The sequence below is a fragment of the Loxodonta africana genome, chromosome 2, assembly GCF_030014295.1.
Source record: "Loxodonta africana isolate mLoxAfr1 chromosome 2, mLoxAfr1.hap2, whole genome shotgun sequence".
NCBI lineage: Eukaryota > Metazoa > Chordata > Mammalia > Proboscidea > Elephantidae > Loxodonta > Loxodonta africana.
Window position 1 is genome coordinate 188,217,753 of NC_087343.1, and position 23,716 is coordinate 188,241,468.

Consider the following 23,716-nt stretch of genomic DNA (forward strand, 5'->3'; position numbering starts at 1 on the left):
ATATCTACTGATTTATGCATAGTCTCCAGGAATGTTAGGAGCCTTATGCTTAGAGGTTAAGCATTGTAAGAAGAGGCTAGTATACCCAAAACATCATGGAAAAGGGAGTTATTCAAGGGTAGAGCTGGTATTATCAGGAAAGGATGTCTTAAAAAAAAAGAAGAGGAAGAGGGAGGAGAAGGGGGAGGAGGAGGAGAAGGAGGAGGAGGGGGAGAAAGAGAAGAAGGAGGAAGAGAAGAAGAAGAAGGAAAGGGAGGAAGAGAAGAAGGAGAAGGAGGAGGAGAAGAAGGAGAAAGAGGAGGAGAAGAAGGAGAAAGAGGAGGAGAAGAAGGAGAAAGAGGAGGAGAAGAAGGAGAAAGAGGAGGAGAAGAAGGAGAAGGAGGAGGAGAAGGAGAGGGGGAGGGGGAGAGGCCAAAGAAGAAGAAGAATCTTTTTAAAAGAGTAACTTCTGCATGCAGAGCTGAATCTGAAAGATGGGACATCAGTATTTCACTTTTCTGATGCCTTGACTCATGCAGTGAGCAGGGTTACAGTCTAAAGTCAAATCTCTCTGCCTTCCTTTTCGCTCAACTTATGCAGCTTTCTGCAGAGGACAAGTCAAAACTAAAATACCAGAACAGCTTTCCATGACTCAGCAGAGCTTGGATGCAATCAGGGCAGCAGCAGCAAACAGTAATCTCAAGTCTAAGGCCTGAAAGTCATTTCACAGAGGAATGAGGAGACTGAGGCCACAAAAAGGCTAAATTCTTTGCTCAGCATGTAGCTAAGACGGGCTGGGTTGGGGCTGGGACTCTGGTCTCCTTACCCCTTCAGGTTGGGGACTCTTTCCCTAAACCTCCCTAGTTCATAGCAAGTGAAAATCTGGAGTTGCCAACTGCGGCATGATGTAGAAAGGAGCACCCATTTTGAAGTCAGAAAGACCTGGCTTGAAATCCTGGCTCTGAACTCGTGTAAATTTGGGCAATTTATTCAAGCTTTCTTAGGCTCAGTTTTATCAACTGCAAAGTAGGGATAATAATACACCCTCTTTGTTGGGTCAAGGAGCCATGGTGGCGCAGTGGTTAAGCTCTCAGATGTTAATCAAAAGGTCGGCAGTTCGAACGCACCAGCTGCTCCACAGAAGAAAGATGTGGCAGTCTGCTTCTGTAAAGAGTATAGCCTTGGAAGCCCTATGGAGCAGTTCTGCTCTGTCCTACAGGGTCACTATGAGTCGAAATTGACTCAACTGCAGTGAGTTTTTGTTGGGTTAGGAGTCCCTAACCCAAATGGTCAAGTGCTCAGCTGCTAACCAAAATATTGGGTGGTTCTCCTCAAAAGAAAGATCTGGCGATCTGCTTCCAAAAGGTCACAGCCATTGAAAACCCTATGGAGTGTAGTTCTACTCTGAAGCACATGGGGTTGCCATGAGTCAGAATCAACTGGACAGCAACTGTTTTTTGGTTGAGTTGGTGTGAGGAATAGAAATAATGTCATAATAGATGCTCAATAAATGGTAGTTAAGATTTAGAATTAAATTGAGAATAGCTCCATGTGAGGGTAGCTAGCATCCAAGAATATTTTGTGCAAACTCTGGGGGACAAGGACTGTAGTTTACCCACTGTTTTGTCAACTCTGCCCATACATAGAAACACAGCCGTGATATTTGCATAATACTTCAGCGTTTCATAAAACATTTCCTTCTTACACAACACCCGTTTTACAAATAAGAAGACTGAGCTCATTAAATATGAATTATACCAACCTAGTGTGAAGGGCTCTCTCTCAAATGGAGCTAAGGACCGATCTAGGGGAGGTTTCTTGCTTCTGTCAATGGAAGGAGCAGGGACTGGAAGGGAAGAAAACAGAGCTCAATGAAAAAGAAGAAAGCATTTGGCTGGGGGTGGCGGTGTGGGTACCTGGTGGGCAAGAGAAGGCAGACCTCATACTTACGTTTTTGGGGTGTTTTAGGGTTTCTGCTTCTACTAGGATCTTCCTGGTTAGGCTGGGGTGGGAGTAGTGGCTGCTTAAAAAAGATCCAAATGTCAGGAAGCAATTCCAGCACCTCAGCAAGTCCTGTTGGCTTTATCTCCCCAAATATATCTGGCTCTGCTCATTTTTCTCCAACCCCATGTTCCACCTACAACCGTCCAGTTGCTGTCAAGTCGATTCTGACTCACGATGAACCCATGTGTGTCAGAGTAGAACTGTGCTCCACAGGGTTTTCAATGGCTGATTTTTCAGAAGTAGATTGCCAGGTCTTTCTTCTGAGGCACCTCTTGGTCAACAGCCGAGCACGTTGACCATTGTACCACCCAGGGGCACCCCCGCAATCATACATCTCCACGCCTCACCCGAGCTGCTGCAGTAGCCTCCCATCTGACCTCATTGTTTCTACTCTCTCAACCGGGGTGTTTTCTGCGCGACAGCCGGGTGAGCACGTCACTGCCCTGTTCAACTTCCAGTAGCTCCGTCACATTCAGAACTCACCGAGGCCTGTGAGGCCCTGTGTGAGCTGGCCCTGTCCACCCTCCCAACCCCTTCTTGTGCTTCTCCCTCCATTGCTCACTGCACTCCCACCCACAGGGCCTTCTCACAGCTCCTAGAGAATCTCAAGGAAATACCCTCTTTGGCATCTCTGTACTGTGTTTCCCTCTGCCAGGAATGTCCTTCTCCTGGCTCTTCCCCATGACTAACTTATTCTGTCCCAGCTCAGTGTCACCTCTCCATCCATCATGTCCTTAGCTCGTCTCCCATCGCCCTGACCACACTTTTCAACTAAACCCCTCTGGGATGTAATTAGATTCACAGGATTGGGACTATACGCTTCCAGAAAGAGGAAAGCAGATGTGCTGACTTTTTTTTCCCAGGGCTGACGGCCTTGGAACCCCTGCTGTGTGAAAGCATTTGTGCCTGGCATTTCAGGCATTGGCCAGCAGGTGGCGGAAGTCTTTGCAGAAGAGAGGAAGGCTTGGTACCCCTCAATACCAGTAGATGCCAATTACTTAATACGATTTTCTTAGAGCTTATTTTACAGTTTTTACTTAAATCGTACAACAAATACTAGAAGGGGGGCTTGTTATTATACCAGTAGTTTAGATTGTTCATGGTTAAAAAAAGATCACGACACGAGTAAAAATCACCAAACCCCCTGTGAGTACCTCACTATGCATTTTCCCAGCCTCTACATAATCTTTGCTTACGGAATTAGAATTAGATAAAGATGTTAGTGTCTTCTTTTCCTCCCTCTCTCTTTCTCTCTCTCTGGCAGAGGAAATAAAAGGAGTGAACACAAAGTACCCTAGAAGAAGGCAGGCTTACCACAGGATTCCTGCTGGCTGGTGGGGGAGGGAGAACAGCCATTGGTCTCTGAGGGGGCACAGGAGGCTGCTGGGGGCCCTTCCCGGAGGCGGGCCTGTCTGTGGAAATGCAAGGATACTAAAATGAAAGGAGAAATGCTAAACCAAGGGGAGCGTTGGCCAAGCTCACAGGCTCTCTGTGAACAGATCCTGTGCCCAGCTCTGTGAGGATCCGGTCACTGGGGGCACATGGCCCTTTCCCTCAGACCTCCACCAGTGCCAATGCAAGCCCCAGCTGTGGTACGAATGTGTCCCAAACCTAGGTCTTACAAGGAATGGGGAATCCTTGGCCTCATGCCTACCTGAGTTCCTGAGCCAGTTTATTTTACTCTCTTTATACCCACAGTAATCTTCACTTCACCTCTTGTAAATGAGTATTTATTAGAGTTTTTGCTGACCAAAATGTGAAAAAAGGACTCTATTAGCTGTACCAGTCCCAGGAGGGAGAGTTTTCAAACAAAATGGTGAAGAAGTAAGCATATACATACCTCCTCATGCACAGACAGACACACACACAGATATATACGTGTACACATGTACAGACATTCTAACACAGAGAGACACACGTGCACACAGACACACATGCACACACAGGTGCATACATACACATGGACACACATGTACACACATGCATATACACAGAGACACACATGTGCACACACACAGACACACAGTGGACACAGAGACTATACACATACACGCACACAGTCACAGCCTCATATACCCCCGGGGCTGTCCTCTCCCCTCGTTCCTCGCCCTTTTCATCATCTCTTCCCTTAAAAGGAGGAGCTGGGCAGGGGATCTGGGCACCAACTCCAGTCACCAAATCACACACTCTTAACTGGGTCCTGGACTTGCCTTGAATCGAAACTCACATTATTATGATCACCTCAGAAGTAACCTTAGGCCAAGTCAACAGGCCGGCAATTCCCTAGCCCTGTGTCAGGGAAAGGCCAGGACAGGACTAAGAGGCCAGAGAGACAAGGCGGTGAGTGGCTCCTTACTTTTGGTGTCCTAGGTGCCCCTCTGCCTCACCGAAACCACAACCATGCAAAGTGGTCATTCCTCCACAGAGCACAGTGTTGTAATCTCATGCTGCTTCATCCATACTGGTCATCTCTCAGCTCCTCCTCAGGGCCTTTGCACAGCTGTATCCCCCCATTTAGAATGTTCTTCCCTTCCCACAATCACCCTCACTTAACCAACTCCTACTTTCCCTTCAAATTTCAGTTTAAAAATCAAATACTCAGGGAAGCAAGTCCAGACGAGGCATATCCTCCAGCTTCATCTCCTGAGCTTGTCTTCTGGAGAGCATGTCACCATCTAATTAAACACTGTTGTGATATGTTTGTTTGATGCTGCCTCATCCATGAGAGCATGTGTTCCTTAGGGCAAGGACTGTCTTGTTCACTCTGTATCCTCATGATAGCACAAATGAGGTACTCAACAACTCAGTTACCTATGTCTTGTCTGGACCTCGATTTCCTTACGTATAAAATAGGCTTGATGATTGTCCTTATCTCACAGGGTACTTAAAAACACGAAATGAGATATTAAGATAGTGTTTGTGAAAGTGCTTTAAAATTGCAAAACATGACACAAGCATGAGGTGCTAGATGGTATTAATTTTTGTGTGTGTGTGTGTGTGGTATTGATCGTCAACTTTCCAGTTCATTATCTGATATTTATCATTGAAGCGTGTATGTGTTTATTTTCTGGCACCACCACTACTAGAATGCAAGGGCTGTGTCTGCTTTCCTCATGCTTTCCCAGTACTTAGATGGCACCTGTCCTATGGTACCACCAAAAATACCAGTTGCCGTCAAGCCAGTTCCAACTCATGGCAACCCCATGTGCTTCAGGGTAGAACTGTGCTCCATAGGGTTTCATGACTGTGCTCTTTCAGTAGCAGATCAGCAAGCTTTTATTCCAAGGTGCCTCTGAGTGGATTCGAATTGCCAACCTTTCCATTTGTACCCGAGTGCTTAATCATTTGAGCCACTGAGGGACTCCTGCCCCATAGTAGGAGTTCAATAATTTTTGTTGAATGAATAAATGAGGGAGAAATGGGCTACCAGGGATGGATAGACAATACAAATCTTTGGATACTGTTTACATTTTTTTTTCCTTAAGTTACAGTCAAACCTCACCTCAACATTTTTATGTTTATTCTAACAGTCTGTGGGTGGTAGTGCCACCCAGCCATGAATTGTCCAAAAGATGGGGAGGAACAGAAAATACTTTTGAGCACCCAGGTAACTCGCAGAATAAGTTATAACAGCTGAATACCCTTAAGTGGCAATCTAATACTGATAACAGCCTCCACAGGCCATGATTTGTCTGCTTTATCAACAATCCTCACAGCAAGTCTATGTGGTCCATGCTATTATTATCCCTGTGTCACAGATAAGGAAACCGAGGCCCAGAAAGGTGAAGTCACTGGCCCAAAGCATCAGCACCCGAAGCCTTCTGCTGCAGGGGGGCAAGCTAGGCAATGGCCTGCCTTGCAGCAGTGGTGAGCTTGGTTCTAGGCTGCCAGGGACAGAAATCAAGAACTGGGTGCTTACCGATGTACATGGAGTTGGGGAAAGGCTTGGCAGGCAGGATGGAACTCTGCAGGGCTTCCTCATCGTTGGAGGGTGGTGGCTCATAATCGGCGTCGTCTTCCACCGGAGCCTCTTCCTCCTCATTGGGGGACTCATAGTCATCGTCATCCTCCCCATCCTGATCCTCAATGGGACTTTCATAGTCATCTTCTTCCTTTTGACACACAGTGACAATGCGGTTTGTAGAGACTTCACAGCACACCATGTGCCTGCGTCTACTCTCTCTGAGAACAGCACACTCTTGAGGGCAGGCAGCCCCAGAGTGGCTACTCCCATTTTACAGATGGGGAAGCTGAGGCCAGGGAGCCCAATATCACAGGACCAGCAAGTCATGGACTTGGGATCTCCATCAAGGTCTCTCAGCCATTAAAAAACAAAACAAAACCAACCAATAAAAAACAGTTGTTGTTGAGTAGATTCCAATTCATGGCAACTCCATGTGTGTCAGACTAGAACTGTGTTCCTTCGGGTTTTCAACGGCTGATTTTTCAGAATTAGATGATCAGGCCCCTCTTCCGAGGCACCTCTGGGTAGACTCAATCTTCCAACCTTTTGATTAGCCTCTGAGGCAAGTGCTTTTTCCTCTATACATTTTTTTTTGTACAGCAGAGAAAATAGGAGAGACTAGAAGGAAAACGCTGGCGTAGCAGGTGGGGGAATGGCTCTGTGGTGAGTAAGCACATTTTTCACCAGGCATCCTGAAGAGCAGACTACACGCCTGGAGCATTTGTGGTGACAGTGGTTAATTGTCAGCTCTGTTTTTAGTGTGCCTGTGCCCCAAATGTTCTCATTATAACCTAGCGTGACTTTGAAGGTCATGCTAATGGGGGAAACCAGATAACTAAAGTCTGCTAATTAGAAGGCAGATTAAGTTGTCTGAGAGGAGATGGTCAGAGACTGTGCTATTCTTTTTTCTGAAAGTTGAAAAACGACAGTTATTATTCATGGTATCTGACACTGAGTTGTTGAAGCTCTTCTCTTGCAAAAGACGCTGTTTCTAATTTTTTATGTTATTTTAGTTCTGCTTCTTCTTGGGTCTCAGAGGAAGAAAGCCCTAGGTATTGAGTGACTGCCTTTGAAGCAGCCTACGAAAGTAGATGAAGTTCCTGGTGGTACAAATGGTTAACACGTTAGCTGCTAACTGAAAGGTTGGGGGGTAAACTTGAGGCACCTTGGAAGAAAGGCCTGGTGATCTACTTCTGAAAAATCTACCATTGAAAACCCTACAGAGTACCGTTCTACTCTTGACACCCATGGAGTGAGACAGCTGAGCGCCTTTGGGCTGAGTCTTACTGATGGAGTAGGGTGCCTCTGGGCACTTATTGGTGGAGCTAAACAGCTTCATAACACTTCTCCGGCAGGGCACAGGCTGAGTTGGCCCTAGAGGCCCAAGAGGCCTGAGGAGCTGAAGAGTTGGCTTTACGGAAGCCAAGGGGCCCAGGACTGAGGCCAAAGGCCAGGGAGAAGCCTGCTTAAGGGCCAGGGAGAGGCCTGTCTATGGGCACAGCCAAGAAGCTGTCCTGACCAAAGAACTGTATACTGAGCCATTCCTGATCCTGGATTGTAACCTGTTACGTCTCTAATAAACCCCATAACTGTGAGTATGGTCTGTGAGTTCTGTGTGGCCACTGCAATGAATTATAGAATGCAGCAGAGAAGTAGAGAGTACCATGGGAGAGACAGCTGGTATCAGAATTGGTGAAGTTTGGAGACAGGAGGTATGTCTGGCCTCCACCTCATAGGAATCAGCCTTGGACTGTTGATCTTGATTCTCCTTCCCCTGGGCGAAGTTAGAGGAGGTCAGACACCCTGGGTCACACCATCTTTACGGTCAGAATTGACTTGATGGCAACTGGTTATGAAAGTGGATAGTCACAGTAACGACTTCCCAAGCAGAGGTGGGTCCATCAGCCTCCGAGTAATGAGTGACTCATCACTTTCATGCCAAAATTAAGTGGGCAAATAAAGGAGTGCAGGGGACTTCTGGGCAGTCAAGGGCAGTGTTGAAAGGAGCTAGAAGTGGCATCTTGACGGAGAAAGGTATGTATCATAGCCTAGAAACCCTGACAGCCTTCAGAGACGGCTTAAGAAAAGCTGGTTTTAAGTTGTTAAATTGAAAACTTCCTGTGTTTATTTCTGATTTGAAGACCATTGGAAAAAAAAAAAAAAAAACTAGAAAGCCAAAGTGAGGGTTGAGCTTTTCCTGAACTCCAAAAAAGTCTTAGTCCTGCTCTGACGGTATTCCTGTAACGTGAGAGTTGTTGTTGTGTGCCCTTGAGTCGTTTTCAACTCGTAGTGACTCCATGCGACGTAGTAGAACTGCTCCATGGGGTTTTCTTGGCTGTGATCTTTACGGAAGCAGATCGCCATGTTTTTCCCCCTCCAGAGCTGCTGGGTACATTCAAACGGCCAAGCTTTCTGTTAGCAGCCAAGCGCTAGTGAAACTATGTGACAGTCACCTCAGCACTGAGGTCACAGAAAGGCAGCCCCCTCCAGCCACTGCTGACACTGTCCTAGAATGGCATTGTCCTTCCCTCAACCTGCCCAACTCAGTCCCGTTGTTCCTGACCAGGACTTACCCCATAAGCCTTTCTTTACATTCTGGACCTTTCCTCTCTGCTTCTAGAACAATGATTTTCTCCTAATCCATTGTCTCCTATATTTTTAAGCACTTTTCGTTCCCAATCATATTCTTCCATATTATGGTTGTCCATACTGAAGAATGTTCACAGGATCAGGTCCTTTATCTCCATTCCCCACCTTGTAGTCCCCTGTGCAGTGCTGGACACATAATGAAACTTTAGAGCTTTGTGGCCCCCAGCTCATGGAAGCCCCCTGCTTTATGGGCCAGATTGAGGAGTCATGCCTCAGGCAAGCAGGGCAAAGATGCAGCTTCTATGTGAAAGTGTAGAAATCTGGGGGGAGCTCTGGCCCATTTATCCTCGCATACACAATAAACCTGTCATATCCTTTTGTTTCTATGTAGAAAGCCTAGACTTAGCTGACGCTTTTGCAATGGAAATCCTCTCTTTTAGTAGAATCCTGGTAAGAACTGGGGTGTTTTGACCTGCTTTATAACGCAGCAAGAGGCAGCTGCTTACCAGAAGACCACTCAACTGAGAGTCAGCCACCTGAGTCCTCGGACTGTCTTTAACTAGCCGTACAGCTGTGTCACATAAGTCGTGTTCTCCTGGGGGCTCAGTTGCTTCATTTGTAAAATGAACAGACTGGACTTTGATCCAGAATAGAAATCTAGCCTGAGTCTAGAGTCCCTGGGTGGTATAACCAGTTAACATGCTCGGCTGCTAATGGAAAGGTTGGAGGTTCAAGTCTACCCAGTGGTGCTTCAAAAGAAAGGCCTAGAGATCTACTTCCAGAGAATTAGCCATTGAAAACCCTGTGGAGCATAATTCTACTCTGACACCATGGGGTTGCCATGAGTTGGAATCAACTCGGCAACAACTGGTTTAGCCTGAGTCTAACATGATGTGTGGTGACCGTATCTGTGGTTTTCTGGGGAGAAGACACACTGCATTCACCAGAGTCAAATTGCGGTCACTGTGACCTCCTCAACTGCAAAAATAACTGCACTGTACCTTCCTTGAGGTCTTTTCAGGGCTACTGGTCTGAAATCCCTTTCCCCTGGTACCGGTGATGGTGGTTTAGATGCATGAGAAACGCCACGTTACTGTACCTTTCTAGGGGAGGGCCCCTTTCGGGAGATGGGGTGGGGGAAGGCTATGTTGTTAGGATGGTAATGATGAGTACTGGTTGATGGGTCAGCAAACTGCAGCCTACTGGCCAAGTCCAGCCCTCCATCTGCTTTGTAAAGGAAACTTTTTTGGCACACAGCCACACGATTCATTTGCACATTGTCTTTGGTGCTAAAAAGCAAAGATCACATGGCTCCCAAGGCTGAAAATATTTGCTATCTGGCATCTTACAGGAAAATTTTCCCAACCCCTGGGCAGGTGTCCTGGGATTTTATTAGAGGCCTTTCTGCTTTGGGCATTTGTTTGTTCCTTGTTAAAAAGGTTCTCTGTAAACTGCTGCAAAGGTGGAAGTGCACCCTACACCATACTCACAAAGGATGACCAGCCCCCATTGTCTTCTTCGTGGCTTTCTGTGGGAGGAAACGACACCATCATCAGTACCAAAAGAAGCCACTAGAAGGGAAGCAACTCCATCGGAGGCTCTCCTGCACCTACTGCCCCATCCCAGGCCTCATCCTACCTTCTACACACCGGGGGGTTAACAACTTGAAATCAGCTCTAGAATTTCTATCCAAGAAGCTAGAAGCTGAAGGCAGTTGTTCTCAACATTTCACATTCATAAAACCCACCCAAGAGCTGCTTTAAAACATACAGAAACCTCCAGCCCCATCTCTAGAGCTTTGGATCCAGCAGAATTGGTTGGAGCTGAAGAATAATCTGCGTTTTTGATACTATGTGTTATTTGCCAGGGAAAAACTGTTTGAAAACCCCAAAGCAGGGGGACTGGCTTAGCTCAGGAGCTGAATCAATGGCTAAGCCCTTCCTGTATTGCCAAACAAACCTCTCAGAATTCCTCAGTGGTCTCTGCAGAGGGTCCCAGCTGAGTAGTGGCCTTAAGCCAGGTGCCCTGCAAGGTGGCATCCCTTCTACCCTCATTCTGAGCCCCAATCCTCTTCTGGATAAGAACTAGCTGACAGGAAATAGAGTAAGGCCACCTGCCTGACACCCCAGGAGCCCCAGAAACCAGAAGACAGAAGAGCGGAAGTGCCTGTCACATTCTACAGCAATCATCTCTCAACCTTGAGACCTTTACCTGTCTCTTCAGGAAACCGCTGGACTTGGGGTCTGTGAAGGCAAACAGCATTGCGTTAATGGCCTATTTATTTAAGGAGGTCCTTCCTCTTTCCTCCATCCAGCTCTTTGAGAGGAAGGTTTGTCTTACTGCCTACCTGTGTCCTTGTTACTTGGCAACAGGGGCCAGGCTGCCCCAGAATTCTAGAAACCACCCTAGCCACATTGGTGGTGTGACTGGGAGCTCGTGATTGCCTGATGCGCTGGGGGAAGTTCTCCTGCTGTCCTGGGGCTGGAGCAGGACATAGGGCAAGGAGAGGGACCTGCCCTCTCAGTAAGCACCAGCTTAAAGGCCCCGGGACTGAGAGGACCACTACAGGTCAAAGCCCAGGACAAAAATCATCTCTTTGATTTGGGTTTGAATATTCTTTTGAGTTTCATTATAGCCAAAATGGGCCCCTTTGCCCCACTCACTTGCGTGTGAAGATGCTCCTCCTCTCTTCATTCTTGTTGATTTCTTGACTTAACTTACTGAGAATCCTACAAGTTAGAAGAACATGATGGGGTCACAGACGACACCACAGATGATGAGACAAAACCATTGTCTCTTCCCCCTGCCCAGGCTTTGCTCTGAGCCCTGAAGTTCCCTGATATGTGTGACCTCAGGGCATCACAGGACACTTGACATAGCTTCTGGATCAACTTTGGCCAGCCTCTTCCTCTCCTCCTGTGGGCTCCAGCCAGTCCAGCTTCCTTCCCCTCCATGGGCCCTCTGCCCCTCACTTCTTCCCCGAACTTGTCACAGAATTGCACCTGCCAGACCTTGCTCATCCCAGTGCCCCTGGTGATCTTTGCTGATCTGTGTCTGTCTGGCTCAGTCTTTAAGGCCCCCCGTGAAGTCTTGTTGGCTTCCACCTTCTCCAAAATTCTGTAGCCTTAGGACACTACAGCTCTATATTTCATTGTGGAATTTCTGGGGCTGTGGTCCCTGACTCCTGGTTTAGCCTTCTTGTGGCAGTGTCTTGCTTCCAGAGAACCTCAAACCACCTCCTAGACTGGGAGGAATCAGCTACTCATTGCATAATTCTCATCAAAAGCCTGTTATCTCCTTCCATTCTTGCTTCCATGCTTCCTGCTCAGTGCCAAGGATCCTTGTAAAGGCTGGAGAGGCATTTGTACACAGGCAAAGTCTGCACAATAGAGCCTCCCTGAACTACCAACCCCTGAGGCCATCCTTGGCCAGGCCCCTTAAAGACACTTCTAGCCTTTAGGTACTGGAATACACACACACACACACACACACACACACGCATGTATGCATGCACATTCACACACACATGCATACACACAAACACACATGTGCACATGCACACATTTAGAGAGAGAGTCCCTGGTTGTTGCCAAGGTTAAAATGCTTGGCCACTAACCGAAAGGTCGGAGATTTGAGTCCACCCAGAGGCACCTCAAAAGAAAGGCCTGGTTATCTACTTCTGAAAAATCAAGCCATTGAAAACTCATTGGAACACAGTTCTACTTTGACATACACAGGGTTTCCATGAGTCAAGTCGGCTCAACAGCAAATGGTTATATATATATATATATATATATATATATATATATATATATATATATATATATATATATATATATATATAAAACCCTAGGACGTGGAGGGTTTCCATGTCAGGACTGTACCTCAAGCACACCTAAAGCAAGCATCCATCCTGGTCTTTCATCCTCCAGGACAGGAGACTACACCTTCCCTTAGCATCCTCTGCTGAGACCAAAGGAGCCCTCACTGGTAAACAGACTCAGTGTTTCCTAGATATTTGGGTCAGCTGGGGGAATCTTCGAGATTTTCTAGTCCAACTTTATTTTAGAAATGAGGGTGATAGAGGCTCAGACAAGGGACTTCCCAATGTCACAAAGAGAGTACATGAGGAGGGCTGCCTGTCCCCACAGCACGCATCAGCCCCAGAAGTCAGGCTCCCTAGTGTCCAGGCCAGCACACTTTTCAACATGCCACTTCTTTGTGTTAATTCCCACTATGCTGCAGCCTACTTGGGAGTGGACCTTGTTCCTTGCTGAGTTCTTGGCTCATCTATAAGAATAACCTATGATCTACACTCCTTCTGTTTAAGTGACCCTCTCAGCGTAACAAGTTTAGTCAAAACACAATTGCTAAGTTAGCAAAGGTGGCCCTTACTACCACCACTTCTCTCTTTCCTTCCACAAGCTCCCAGAAAACTGCTGCTAGGAACCCTCCCACCTAATGAGAATGACAAATTAAATGCATTTTGATAAACACATGAGGAACTTAAGAAGACAGGGGAAGAGAGAGGGTAGTGTTTAATCCTCTGTAATGACTTTATTGTTGGGATTTCATTCCCACCCCAACACGCCATCGGAAGGCTTGTGACATGTTTCGTTGTTTCCTTTGAACTGATTTTTTTGAGAAGATGCTGCAGAATCCCTCACCTCCCTCTTCTGACATGCCAGATTGAAGGGCTCCTACTGGGCTGCCAGGGGGTTCCCGTAAACATAGATAGAAGAGCTGCATCCTGCCACCTGTATTTCAACAGTATTCACAGGGGCATTCCAAGCGCCGGGTGGGGCAGTGGCGGTTCAGTGGTACTGCCTTCCATGAGGGAGACCCGCGTTCAATTCCCAGCCAATGCACCTCGTGTGCAGCCACCACCTATCTGTTAGAGGAGGTTGACGTGTTACTAGGATGTTGAACATGTTTTAGCAGAGCTTCCAGACTAAGACAGACAGGGAAGAAAGGTCTGTGATCTACTTCTGAAAATTAACCAATGAAACCTAGGGATCACAATGGCCCAATCTGCAACCAATCATGGGGATGGTGCAGGACCAGACAGTGCTCCGTTCCAACGTGCGTGAGGTCACTCTAAGTTGGGAGCTGACTTTACAGCAGCTAACAACAAGTGCCAGGCACTCTACAGGTACATCAGTGAACAAAACAGACAAAGATCCCCGCCCTCAAGGAGTTCACACACCAGTGTGGAGAGACAGACAAGAAACAGTGAACACTGAAAGAAACAAAATTATAAGTGAGTACTGCATATGTGAGGGGCCCTGGTGGCACAGTGGTTAAGCTTTCAGCTGTTAACCAAAAGGTCAGCAGTTTGGATCCACCAGCCACTCCTTGGAAACCCTATGGGAGTAGTTCTACTCTGTCCTATAGGGTCGATATGAGTCGGAAGCAACTCGACAGCAATGGGTTTGGTTTGGTTTTGGTTTACTGCATATATAAGGGGCCCTGGGGCCACAGTGGAGCCCTGATGGTGCAGTGGTTGTGAGCTACTGCTGCTAACCAAAAGGTTGGTATTCGAATCCACCAGCTACTCCTTGGAAACCCTATGGGGCAGTTCTGCTCTGTCCTATAGAGTCACTATGAGTCAGAATCTACTCAACAGCAACAGAACGGTGGCACAGTGGTTAAGGACTCAGCTGCCAACCAAAAAGCCAGCGGTTGGAACCCACCAGCTGCTCTGGGGGAGAAAGATGTGGCAGCCTATTTCTGTAAAGATTACAGCCTTGGAAACTCCATGGGGCAGTTCTACTCAGCCTTACAGGGTCACGATGAGTCAGAATGTACTCAACAGGCAATGGGTTTGGTTTGGTTTGGATTACTGCATACGGACACAGGATGGTGGGGAGGCCAGCCAGGTAGGGGCTGAGGAGCGCACAGGTAGAGCACTAAAATAGAGTGATCAGGGTCAGCCTCGTTGAGGAGCTGACATTTCAGCAATGACTTAAGGAGATGGGCTGAGCATCACCTTGAAGCCGCCACCCACACAGCTTGGCTGGGCTCTGACTGCTCACAGTGCTGCTCTGGATCCTGCTCTCTGCACTGCCTTTTCTTACAAGTATCTGTAGCAGCCAGGCTGCAGGCTGCAGGCTGCTGGGGCTCTAACTAGGTAAGGAAGGAAATGCCAAACCGCAGCCCCCACCAGAGAAGCAGCACAAAGACTGAGAGAGAGGACAGAGCCTGGAAGTCAACCTGCAGCAAGACAGGCTCTGGGGCCCTCCTGCATTGGTGGGCTTCAGAGAACCCCTCCAAGCCAGCCGTGACCTCTGCTGGACCTAAGTGGGCACAGGGTGGCGTGCTGGTAGGCAGGGCAAGGAGGTGGTTGCTCCCTCTATGTGCAAACCTCCAAAGTTGCCCCCTCCCCCTGGACCAAGTGACAGTGAGTGGCTAGAGGTGACTCATTTCCCCTCCTCCCCACAAACCCCAGGCGTTGCTCAGGACCAGGGAAAGAGGCAGAGGGGGCTGGGCAGCTGGTAGACAGTAGCTCTCTCTGTTTTTCCTTGTTTTAGGGATGAGCTGGCTTGGGAAATGGGACTGAATCCTCCAAGAGGAAGTCAAGCTATTACAGGAAGGGGGGATCCTAAGATGGCCTGGGTTCCAGCCCAAAGGCATCCATCCCCACTTGCTGTGTGACTAGAGCCAGGCTAAGGCCTATCTTAGTGATACACTGTGCCCAGAGCCTGCGGTCACAGAGAGAGGGCCCCTGTCCTCAATTTAACCACACGTCCTGCCCCAAGGGTGGTACCCACTGGCAGAGGTACACCTAAAGCATGGCAGGTGTGGCACATGCCCTGGGCACCACTCGAAATGTAGCACCACTCGAAAGGTAACACCACTGAGCAGTTTCTATTAACCTAGTGTCTTGGATTGAATTGTTCCCCCCTTTCCAAAATATGTGACAACTTGGTTAGGCAGTGGTTCCCAGTGTTGTGTGGTTGTCCTCCATTTTGCTGTTGTAATTTTGTGTTAAAGAGGATTAGGGTGGGATTGTAACACAACCGCCCTTACTCAGGTCACCTTCCTGATCCAAGGTAAAGGGAGTTTTCCTGGGGTGTGGCCTGTATCTCCTTTTATCTCACAAGAGATAAAAGGAAAGGGAAGCAAGCAGAGCATTGGGGAACTCATACCACCAAGAAAGCAGCACTGGGAGCGGAGTGCATCCTTTGGACCTGGGGTCCCTGCACTTGAGAAACTCCTCGACCAGAGGAAGATTAAGGACAAGGACCTTCCTCCAGAGCTGACAGATAAAACCATCCCCTGGAGCTGTCACCCTGAATTTGGACTTGTAACCTACTAGACTGTGAGAAAATAAATTTCACTTATGTGGTATTCTGTTATAGCAGCACTAGATGACTAAGACACCTGGTATCGCCCCATGTCCTTCCTCAAGTACAGTAGACACAGAGGCATAGCGGGGGTGGGGGCAAGAGGGGAGCATTTGTCCCCAGGTGGAAGTCCAAGGTGGGGCCAGATGAGGTGTGGAATGACACTCCGAGGCGCCACAAACATGAAAGGTGCCTGACTGAGGTAGCTGGACAAGAGGTGGGAAGGTGTGTCTGCTGATGCCTCACCACCATCAACATCTATTCATCTTGAGACTGGGCAGTGGTGGGGACAAAACCTAGAGGTTGCCACTGTATGCTCGTTACCCTCGCCATGCCCCTGCAGGGGTGCAATTTCAGTGCTCGCAATAGGCGTTACTGTCCCTGGATATGCCTCTGCCACTGTGTGACCCTGGACAAGGCATTTGCCCTCCTTGAAGTCAGGATTCCTCTTCAGGAAAATAAGAACGGTGGATCCAACCATGAGGATCACCATGTCACCAGGCTCACCCTTGATTTAACCGCTCAGAATCTCCACAGGAGTGTCCTGGGAATCAGTAGCATCAACCAGCCCCCTTGGTGATTCTTAGGATTGGGAAAGTCTGTGAAGTAAAACCTGTTATTCTCAGACACTGGTGAAACTGTAGAAGGAGAAGAAGGAGGAGAAGGAGGAAGAGAAGATGGAGAAGGAAAAGGAGGGAAGAAAGAGAAAGAAGAGGAGCAGGAGGAGGGAAAGGAAGAGGAACTCTGTAATTATGAGGGGGCCGAGGTGGAGGAGTGGAGGAGGGTGAGGGGCACGTCCTCTAGGATTTTCCCAGGAGGCCCAGGTCTCCCTTTCAACAGCCCCACCTCTAGGCCAGTGCTTTACAAACTGTGAGCATAGGCCCAATTGTGAGTCTTGAAATCCACTTTGCTGGTCATACAAGGGGTAAAAAAAAAAGGACGGAAGGAGAGAGGGAGGAAGGAAACAGAAAATGTCAGACCACAGAGCACACAGAAAGGGTGGGTATTACATCGTGATGATTCTACATATTCCTTTGTTTTTCATCTCATCTTCTATACATATATATTTGCCTGTGGAGGTGTGCGCTGGCTTTCAGTGTAAAGCATGTTTCTTACCATGGCTCCCATAGTAAGAGCTTGAGACCAGCTTTCTTCCTCTCCCTCCCACACAACCTCCCACAAGAGGAGACTTCCTCACTTGACACAGAGGACAGGCTGCCTGCTGGCCCCTCCCAGGACGACATGTCCCCAGGCCCTGGGCAGAGTCTGTGTTTGCCTAAACCCTATTCTCTCCTGCTGACTTGCTGTCCCCTGTCTCCAAGCCTTTCTCTCTTCTAACACTCTTTCCCCCATTGCCCTCAACACACATTTTCTCTCTCTCTCTCTGCATTTTATGCTCTTTAAAGGAACAAAGTGTCCCACCTTTAAAGATCAGCCACCTCGAATCAAACACCAAGCCTTCCACAGTTCTGTCTTTGTCGTGTGAGAAGTCAGAGCGAAGCCATGATGTAGGTCTTACCACTTGAAAAGGGGTTTTGCTCTGACATCTTAAGGCCTCTGTAGAGAACCACGTGTGGGTGGGAAATAATTTGAGGGCATAGTGTGGTCTCCTCACTTCTCACCTGTGTCCCCCACCCCACTGACCTTTTGCAGATACCTCAGTTTGGTGGTTCAAGTTCACCCAGAGTTGCCTCAAAAGAAAAGCCTGGTGATCTACTTTTGAAAAATCAGCCATTGAAAACCCTATGGAGCACAGCTCTTCAACACACACGCGGGGTCACCATGAGTCAGGTGATGCAATGGCAACTGGTTTTGGGTTTAATACTACACCAAGAAAGAGATTCTTAATTCTTGGGCTATCCCCCTCTTCCTCTTTGAGTTGTGGCACAGGAATCCGTTATTACCAGCCTTAGTAAATGATTGTTTATCATGCTCATCCCCCCAGATCTCACTTGTCATGTATAAGCCTCCCCACTTGTTATCCTGGAAAGCTCCTGGCCTTTGGAGCTTGTAAACCTGCATGTGTGTCTTTTCTGTCACTTACCAACCATGCGGCCTTGGAGGAGTGCCTCTGGTTTTCCAAATATGACACAGAAAAAAAAACCTAAACATACCCATCAGGGCTCCCTAACCATCACATGGGAAAGCCATAATCATGCTTGCAAGCCTTATCTCACAGAAATAAAGGGGGAAAAAGGCAAAAGTTGACAGAACTAACATATCCAGGAAGCATCACCTAATAGAATGCTCAACATACACAACAATGAGGCTTCATCTCTGGTCTGCTGAGCTTCACACATTTCAAAAGAAACCCAGCTTGATGTTAAATTCATTAGAACCGAAATAACCTTACTTCTGAGGCCCAGAGGCATAAAAAGCGGCTGATACACGGTTAATCCAATCCTAAGGAAACGAGTTACTTCTATAATTGGATCTTAGATTTTCCCGGCTAATTCCACTATTGGTCATGGGCACAATGAGAATTAATAATATAAAGAGAAACAGCCAGCACTTGTCTGTGCCCACACCATTACCGCTGTCACCCTTTTCATTTTTTTTAAATTACACTACAGATTTAAGTAGAAAAAACACGTTCTTCTTTTATCCACTCCAAAAAAAAAAGTGTCAAAATTTTTAAGATGTATTCTACCCGTTTAACCTGATCATTCTCAGCTGTACCATGGGTTTTAAGCTAGGTCCTATAAAGGGAGGCTTCAGTCTTTTATATAAAAACCCTCCACCGTTACAGCATTGGGGCCATATGCCGGATAAAGTGTGTCCATGGAAACCCTGGTGGTGTAGTGGTAGTGGTTAAGTGCTACGGCTGCTAACCAAAGGGTTGGCAGTTCAAATCCGCCAGGTGCTCCTTGGAAACTCTATGGGGCAGTTCTAATCTGTCTTACAGGGTTGCTATGAGTAGGAATCGACTGGACGGCACTGGGTTTGGTTTTTTTTTTTTTTTTTTTTGAGACAGTGACCGCATCTGTAGACAGAGAAAGCCTTCTTTACCAGAATCTACCTTCTCATGAAATCTATTTAATACTGTTTTTTTTTTTTTTCAACATCAAGGAAGGAAGTAGAGACATTTGGAAGACAGTAATCTTGTTTTGGTCTGCTGCGTAGAAACACAATTTTTTTTTTAATAATAGCCTTTAGAGTAATGATCAAGAGAAACCAACCTATGTACAAAGGGATGGGATGAATGTGTATTGGCTATCTATATGTAGGCATCGAGGACTGCACCAGGCAATTTGTGTGGGCTGCTGCATTTAGTGCCCACCACAGCCTGAGAGCTCTTAACCATTCTATAGATGAGGAAACTGAGGCTCAGACTGTTGAAGTGGCTTTCCCCAGGTCCCATAGCTGGTAGAGGCAGAGCCAGCTTTAGAACCTGGATCTCTCTGACCCTAAAGCCCATGTTCTTTTTATTCTTCAATCTTCTCCCTCTCTCTCTCTAGCAGGATAGAATAATTAGTAAAAACTTGAAACTGTGCTAATCAGGATTTTGCACAAAAAATAGTAAGAATAGCTAAAACTTGGTCAGTGTATATTGTTATTTCCATTATTTTCTTTAATTTTCCCACTGACAGTCTGAGTTAGGTCCAATGAATATCCCCATTTTACAGATGAGGAAGCTGTGGCTCAGAGAACTGAAATAATTTGTCCATGGTCTCATAGCTAGTGAGTGGAAAAATTGAGTTTCAAGTAGGCTGCTGACCCCAGGGACCTATGCTTCCACTCACTAAGCTCCCCTGTCTGCCTGTTCACCCCAGAACAATGGTCTTTAAAACTAGCTGACACTGAGTTTCTGTTAAGAATGATGGAAAAATATGGAAAAACAGATAGTGGTGATTGCCGTACCACGCAATGAATGTAATTAATGTCACTGAATTGCTTGTGTAAAACATGTTGAAATAGCAGGTGCTTTGTTATATTTTTACCACAATAAAAAAAAAAAAAAGGAGAAAAAACAGACGCAAAAAACTAGATGAGTCTACACAGTCCTTCTAACCCATTACTTTAATTTATGGATTAGGAAACTGAGGGGCTTGTCCCAGGTCATACACTTTATTAGAAATAGAGCTGAAATTGATACTTATAAATGTCTGCCAAGAAGGATGATAACTCTTGGAGTCACTTAAGGCAACCTGGATCTTCTCTTGATGTCTCCCCTATGGTCATGGCTTGTCTGGGGTGCCATAGGCCAAGTTTTTGTTTCATTTTTCATACAGCTAAAGAAATATTACATTTCTCCATTCCACTTGCAACATGAGTGTTTATAATACTCCTTCTACTTCTAAGTAAAAAATAAAAGTTTTATTTTTTACTTACTTCTAAGTGGCCTAACTAACCTCACTCCTTCTCCAGGCAGAGCTCAGTCTTAAAATTAAAAAGAATCCCCCAAGTGGAAAGTCCCTTCTCTATCTCTGTCTGCCCATACTGATTAAATTGCCCATCTTCACAGCCACAGTCCTAGGTGGGGCTGCTATCTTCTGTAAGTGGGGTCATTTCTACTGTCCTAACTGTGTCCGTGCCTCCAGCTGGGCCCTCTTTTAACCACCTTTTACGTGTTGTTGTTCTGTGTCTTCAAGTCAATTCTGACTCATAGTGATCCTATAGAACAGAGTAGAACTGCCTCGTAGGGTTTCTAAGGCTATAATTGTTACGGGAGCAGATTGCCAGGTCTTTTTTCACCAGAGCTGCTGGTGAGTTTGAGCCACCATCTTTTAATTAGCTGCCAAGCATTTAACCATTGTGCCACCAGGGCTTCTATTTTTCACATTGCAGTGGAGAAATCCAAGAGACAATTTGGACCTCAATGTTCTCTCTGTTGGGCTCACTTCTCTAGCATCTCAGACCCCTTGAATGGCCCTCAAAGAGTTTTACAAATTGCCCCTTCCCCCAGTCATTCTAGCCTCTTTGCTTCCTACTCCCCACTGCATACGCCCTAGCATTCTGACCCACTTGTATTTCCACATATTTTACACAATATGTTTCCCATTACTAGAATTTCCTTCAATTCAAGCAATCAATTCTTCATCTGACCACTCCTTACATATTTCAAGACTGAATTTAGGGTTCCCTCCTCTCAGAAGTTTTCCCTGAATGTCCTGGGGGCAAAGTTAGGTATGCCTGCCTTCCTACTCCCAATGAAATTGTACACTCCTGTATCAAAGCACTGTTATGTTGGTGCTACTCCTTAGAATAATTCCTTAGGGAGTGGTGGAGACCATGGTGAACTGCGGAGTACAAACGCCATCTAAAGGAGGTAGTAGACACTTGGATCCAGCTGACAGTTGCCACAGTAAAATACGGGTCCTGGATTACCACATCTTCTTTTTTTTTTTTTCCCTCCCCAGATAAGCTAGATTTGTGGGACATTTCTTGATTTTAAAACACCACGTGAGCCACATCAAACATGCCTGCAGGCTGGCTCAGGTCCTCCAGCCACCAGTTTGACTCCTGTTTAAGGTCTTTCATTTACATAGAACTACAGTCTTTCTCTGGAGCATCACATTTCTGCAATGACGGAAACGTTCTGTGTCTACACTCTCCAGTAGAGTAGTCATTAACCATATGCAGTTACTGAGTCCTTGAAATGTGGCTGGTCCCCTAATGACACTTGTTCTTAGGGACAGGCAGTTGCCAAAGGCAAATCTTTATTCCTTTCTATCTTTACCCTTCCAGACAAGGGAGTCCTTGGGTGATGCAAATGGTTAACACACTGGGCTGCTAATGGCAAGATTGGAGGTTCCAGTCCACTCAGAGGTGCCTTTGGCAATCTACTTGAAAAAAAATCATCGAAAATTCTATGAAGCACAGTTCTACTCTGCTACACAAGGGATTGCCACGAGCCGGGATTGACTCAATGGCAATTGGTGGTTCCAGACAAAAAAACCCTGATAATCATGTTAAAATTATTTTCCTTAATTAAGTTACACTGGGAGCCCTGGTGGCTCAGTAGTTAAGCATCCAGCTGCTAACCAAAAGGTCAGCAGTTCAAATCCACGAGCCGCTCCTTAGAAAGCCTATGGGGCAATTCTACTCTGTCCCATAGGTTCTTTATTAGTCAGAATTGGCTCTCGATGGCAATGAGTTATGTTTTTTTTACGTTTTTTTTTTAAGCTACTCTGGAAGTCCTACCTATTCATGAGAACTCCCAACCACCTACTCTATTGACCAACTTCCTTTTTATCAATATGAGCTCTGAGACCCTTAGAGCAAGAGAAGGTAGTTCAGAGAATGTCCAAAGTAAAGGTCTCAAACTGGTAACACTCAGAAGATATCTGGCCCATAAGAATGTCTACTTTGGCTTTCATAATATTTAAAAATATTTGAGCCAACATTTAAGAATTGAGATATATCACATAAAGCTCATATTTCAGCTACTCTTGCTCAATTCCAAGATTGAGCATAATTGGGTCCACATTGACTGCTGCTCTTTTGGAAGGGGCATATGATTTCTGATTTGCCACAATCCTCACCACTCCCTATTGTTTCACCAACAATGAAGCTTTTTGTAAGTTAACTTTTATCGTCATAATTACGCTATCGTTTTAGTAAAGAAATATTTCTTAATACCCATGTTTTAGTCAATGGTAGTAAAATAAATTGATAGGCCTTTGTGATTTTTTGACTTGGCTCATTTTACACATTTATATCACGTGCCTGGCCCCTTCAGGCATTTGAGTATGTGAGAACTTTACTAAAGGGAAGAAAAACACATAGCACAATCTGCATGCTGCAACTTCCCTTTTAGCACCCATGGCAGACATCAGTAATTAGTCACAGCTCCCTTTCCTCGGAATTTTTCTCAACATAACACCCTTGGTTGCCATTTCTAGGTAGTCAGTTTTGACAGACAAAATGATGACCATTGCTATCTTTCATCTGGTGCAACCGTCTCATTTTACAAAGCTGGAAACTCTGTCATAACACAAGCAATGGCTGAGTCAGTGGTGACGCCATGATGAAATTTAGGTCTTTTGACTCTGGCACTATTTTCACAGGCCCAAGCCACCCCATCAAGAAGAGAGAAATGAAAACATGATTCAGAGTCAGGTGTGTCTTTGGCAAGAGCATCCAACAGACAAGCTGGGCTGGATCAGTCACTTCTTTTCTCCAACTCAACACATTAGCTCTCCCCTCGTACTTGTCTTTGGGCTCACCCTTCCTACTCACTTTCCTGTCTCAAAGTAACAGTGATAGTTAACTGTCTCAGCTCCCCCTGAAGTACCCCCATTCTAGCTTCTATTCCCCAAACCACCCAAGGGGTCAGTACTTACGGCACGCGGAGCTTGGGGAACTTTTGGATGTCATTTTCTGTCAGGGCCTGAAACAAAGACACACATGGCAGGCAGGTTACAACCCATAAGAAGGGCTCTTTTCCAGGTGAATAAAGTAAGGTATGAGACAATAGGAAGTGATAGGGACTGTGGCAAACTGTAGAGTATGTCCCCTCCTCACCCAAAGCTTCTAGGTATTGCATAAGAGCCAATAGGCCTGGTATTGCTGGATCATCCTCCCACCGCCAAAAATAAAAGAAAAGATTTTCAAAATCAGGATTTTTTATGCAGAATTTCCTAAGTTCTACATACTGACAAGTAATTTTACTTTAAACAAACGAATAGGATAAGGGCTAAATCTGTAGAAGACCAAATAAAACTTGTTTTCGGGAATGAGTTTGCCCATCTTGCAACCTCTTCCCCAGGCTCTTACTCTAGACTTCAGTCCTTTTAATCTCCATTCAAACCAGTTGTAGAGAAGCCAGCCTAGAGAAGGGACCCGACCCTTTTATTACCACCATCACACCCCAAAAGCCTCATTCACCAGG

General features: G+C 46.3%; 1 protein-coding gene across 2 annotated transcripts in view; it reads right to left on the reverse strand.

Moving 5' to 3' along the window:
- LCP2 (lymphocyte cytosolic protein 2) overlaps window positions 1-23,716 on the reverse strand; it is a 60,803-nt gene that overhangs the window by 25,591 nt on the left and 11,496 nt on the right. Inside the window, exons 3-10 of one of the 2 annotated variants that reach the window (XM_023551385.2) lie at window positions 23,169-23,215; window positions 11,200-11,265; window positions 10,748-10,779; window positions 10,027-10,064; window positions 5,903-6,095; window positions 3,298-3,395; window positions 1,930-1,999; window positions 1,742-1,825 (exon numbers count right to left, since the gene is read on the reverse strand). In XM_023551385.2, the coding sequence (XP_023407153.1) occupies window positions 1,742-1,825; window positions 1,930-1,999; window positions 3,298-3,395; window positions 5,903-6,095; window positions 10,027-10,064; window positions 10,748-10,779; window positions 11,200-11,265; window positions 23,169-23,215 (628 nt within the window). Of the gene's footprint in view, window positions 1-1,741; window positions 1,826-1,929; window positions 2,003-3,297; window positions 3,396-5,902; window positions 6,096-10,026; window positions 10,065-10,747; window positions 10,780-11,199; window positions 11,266-23,168; window positions 23,216-23,716 lie in introns of both variants that reach the window. The other variant, XM_023551384.2, reaches the window with a different exon arrangement.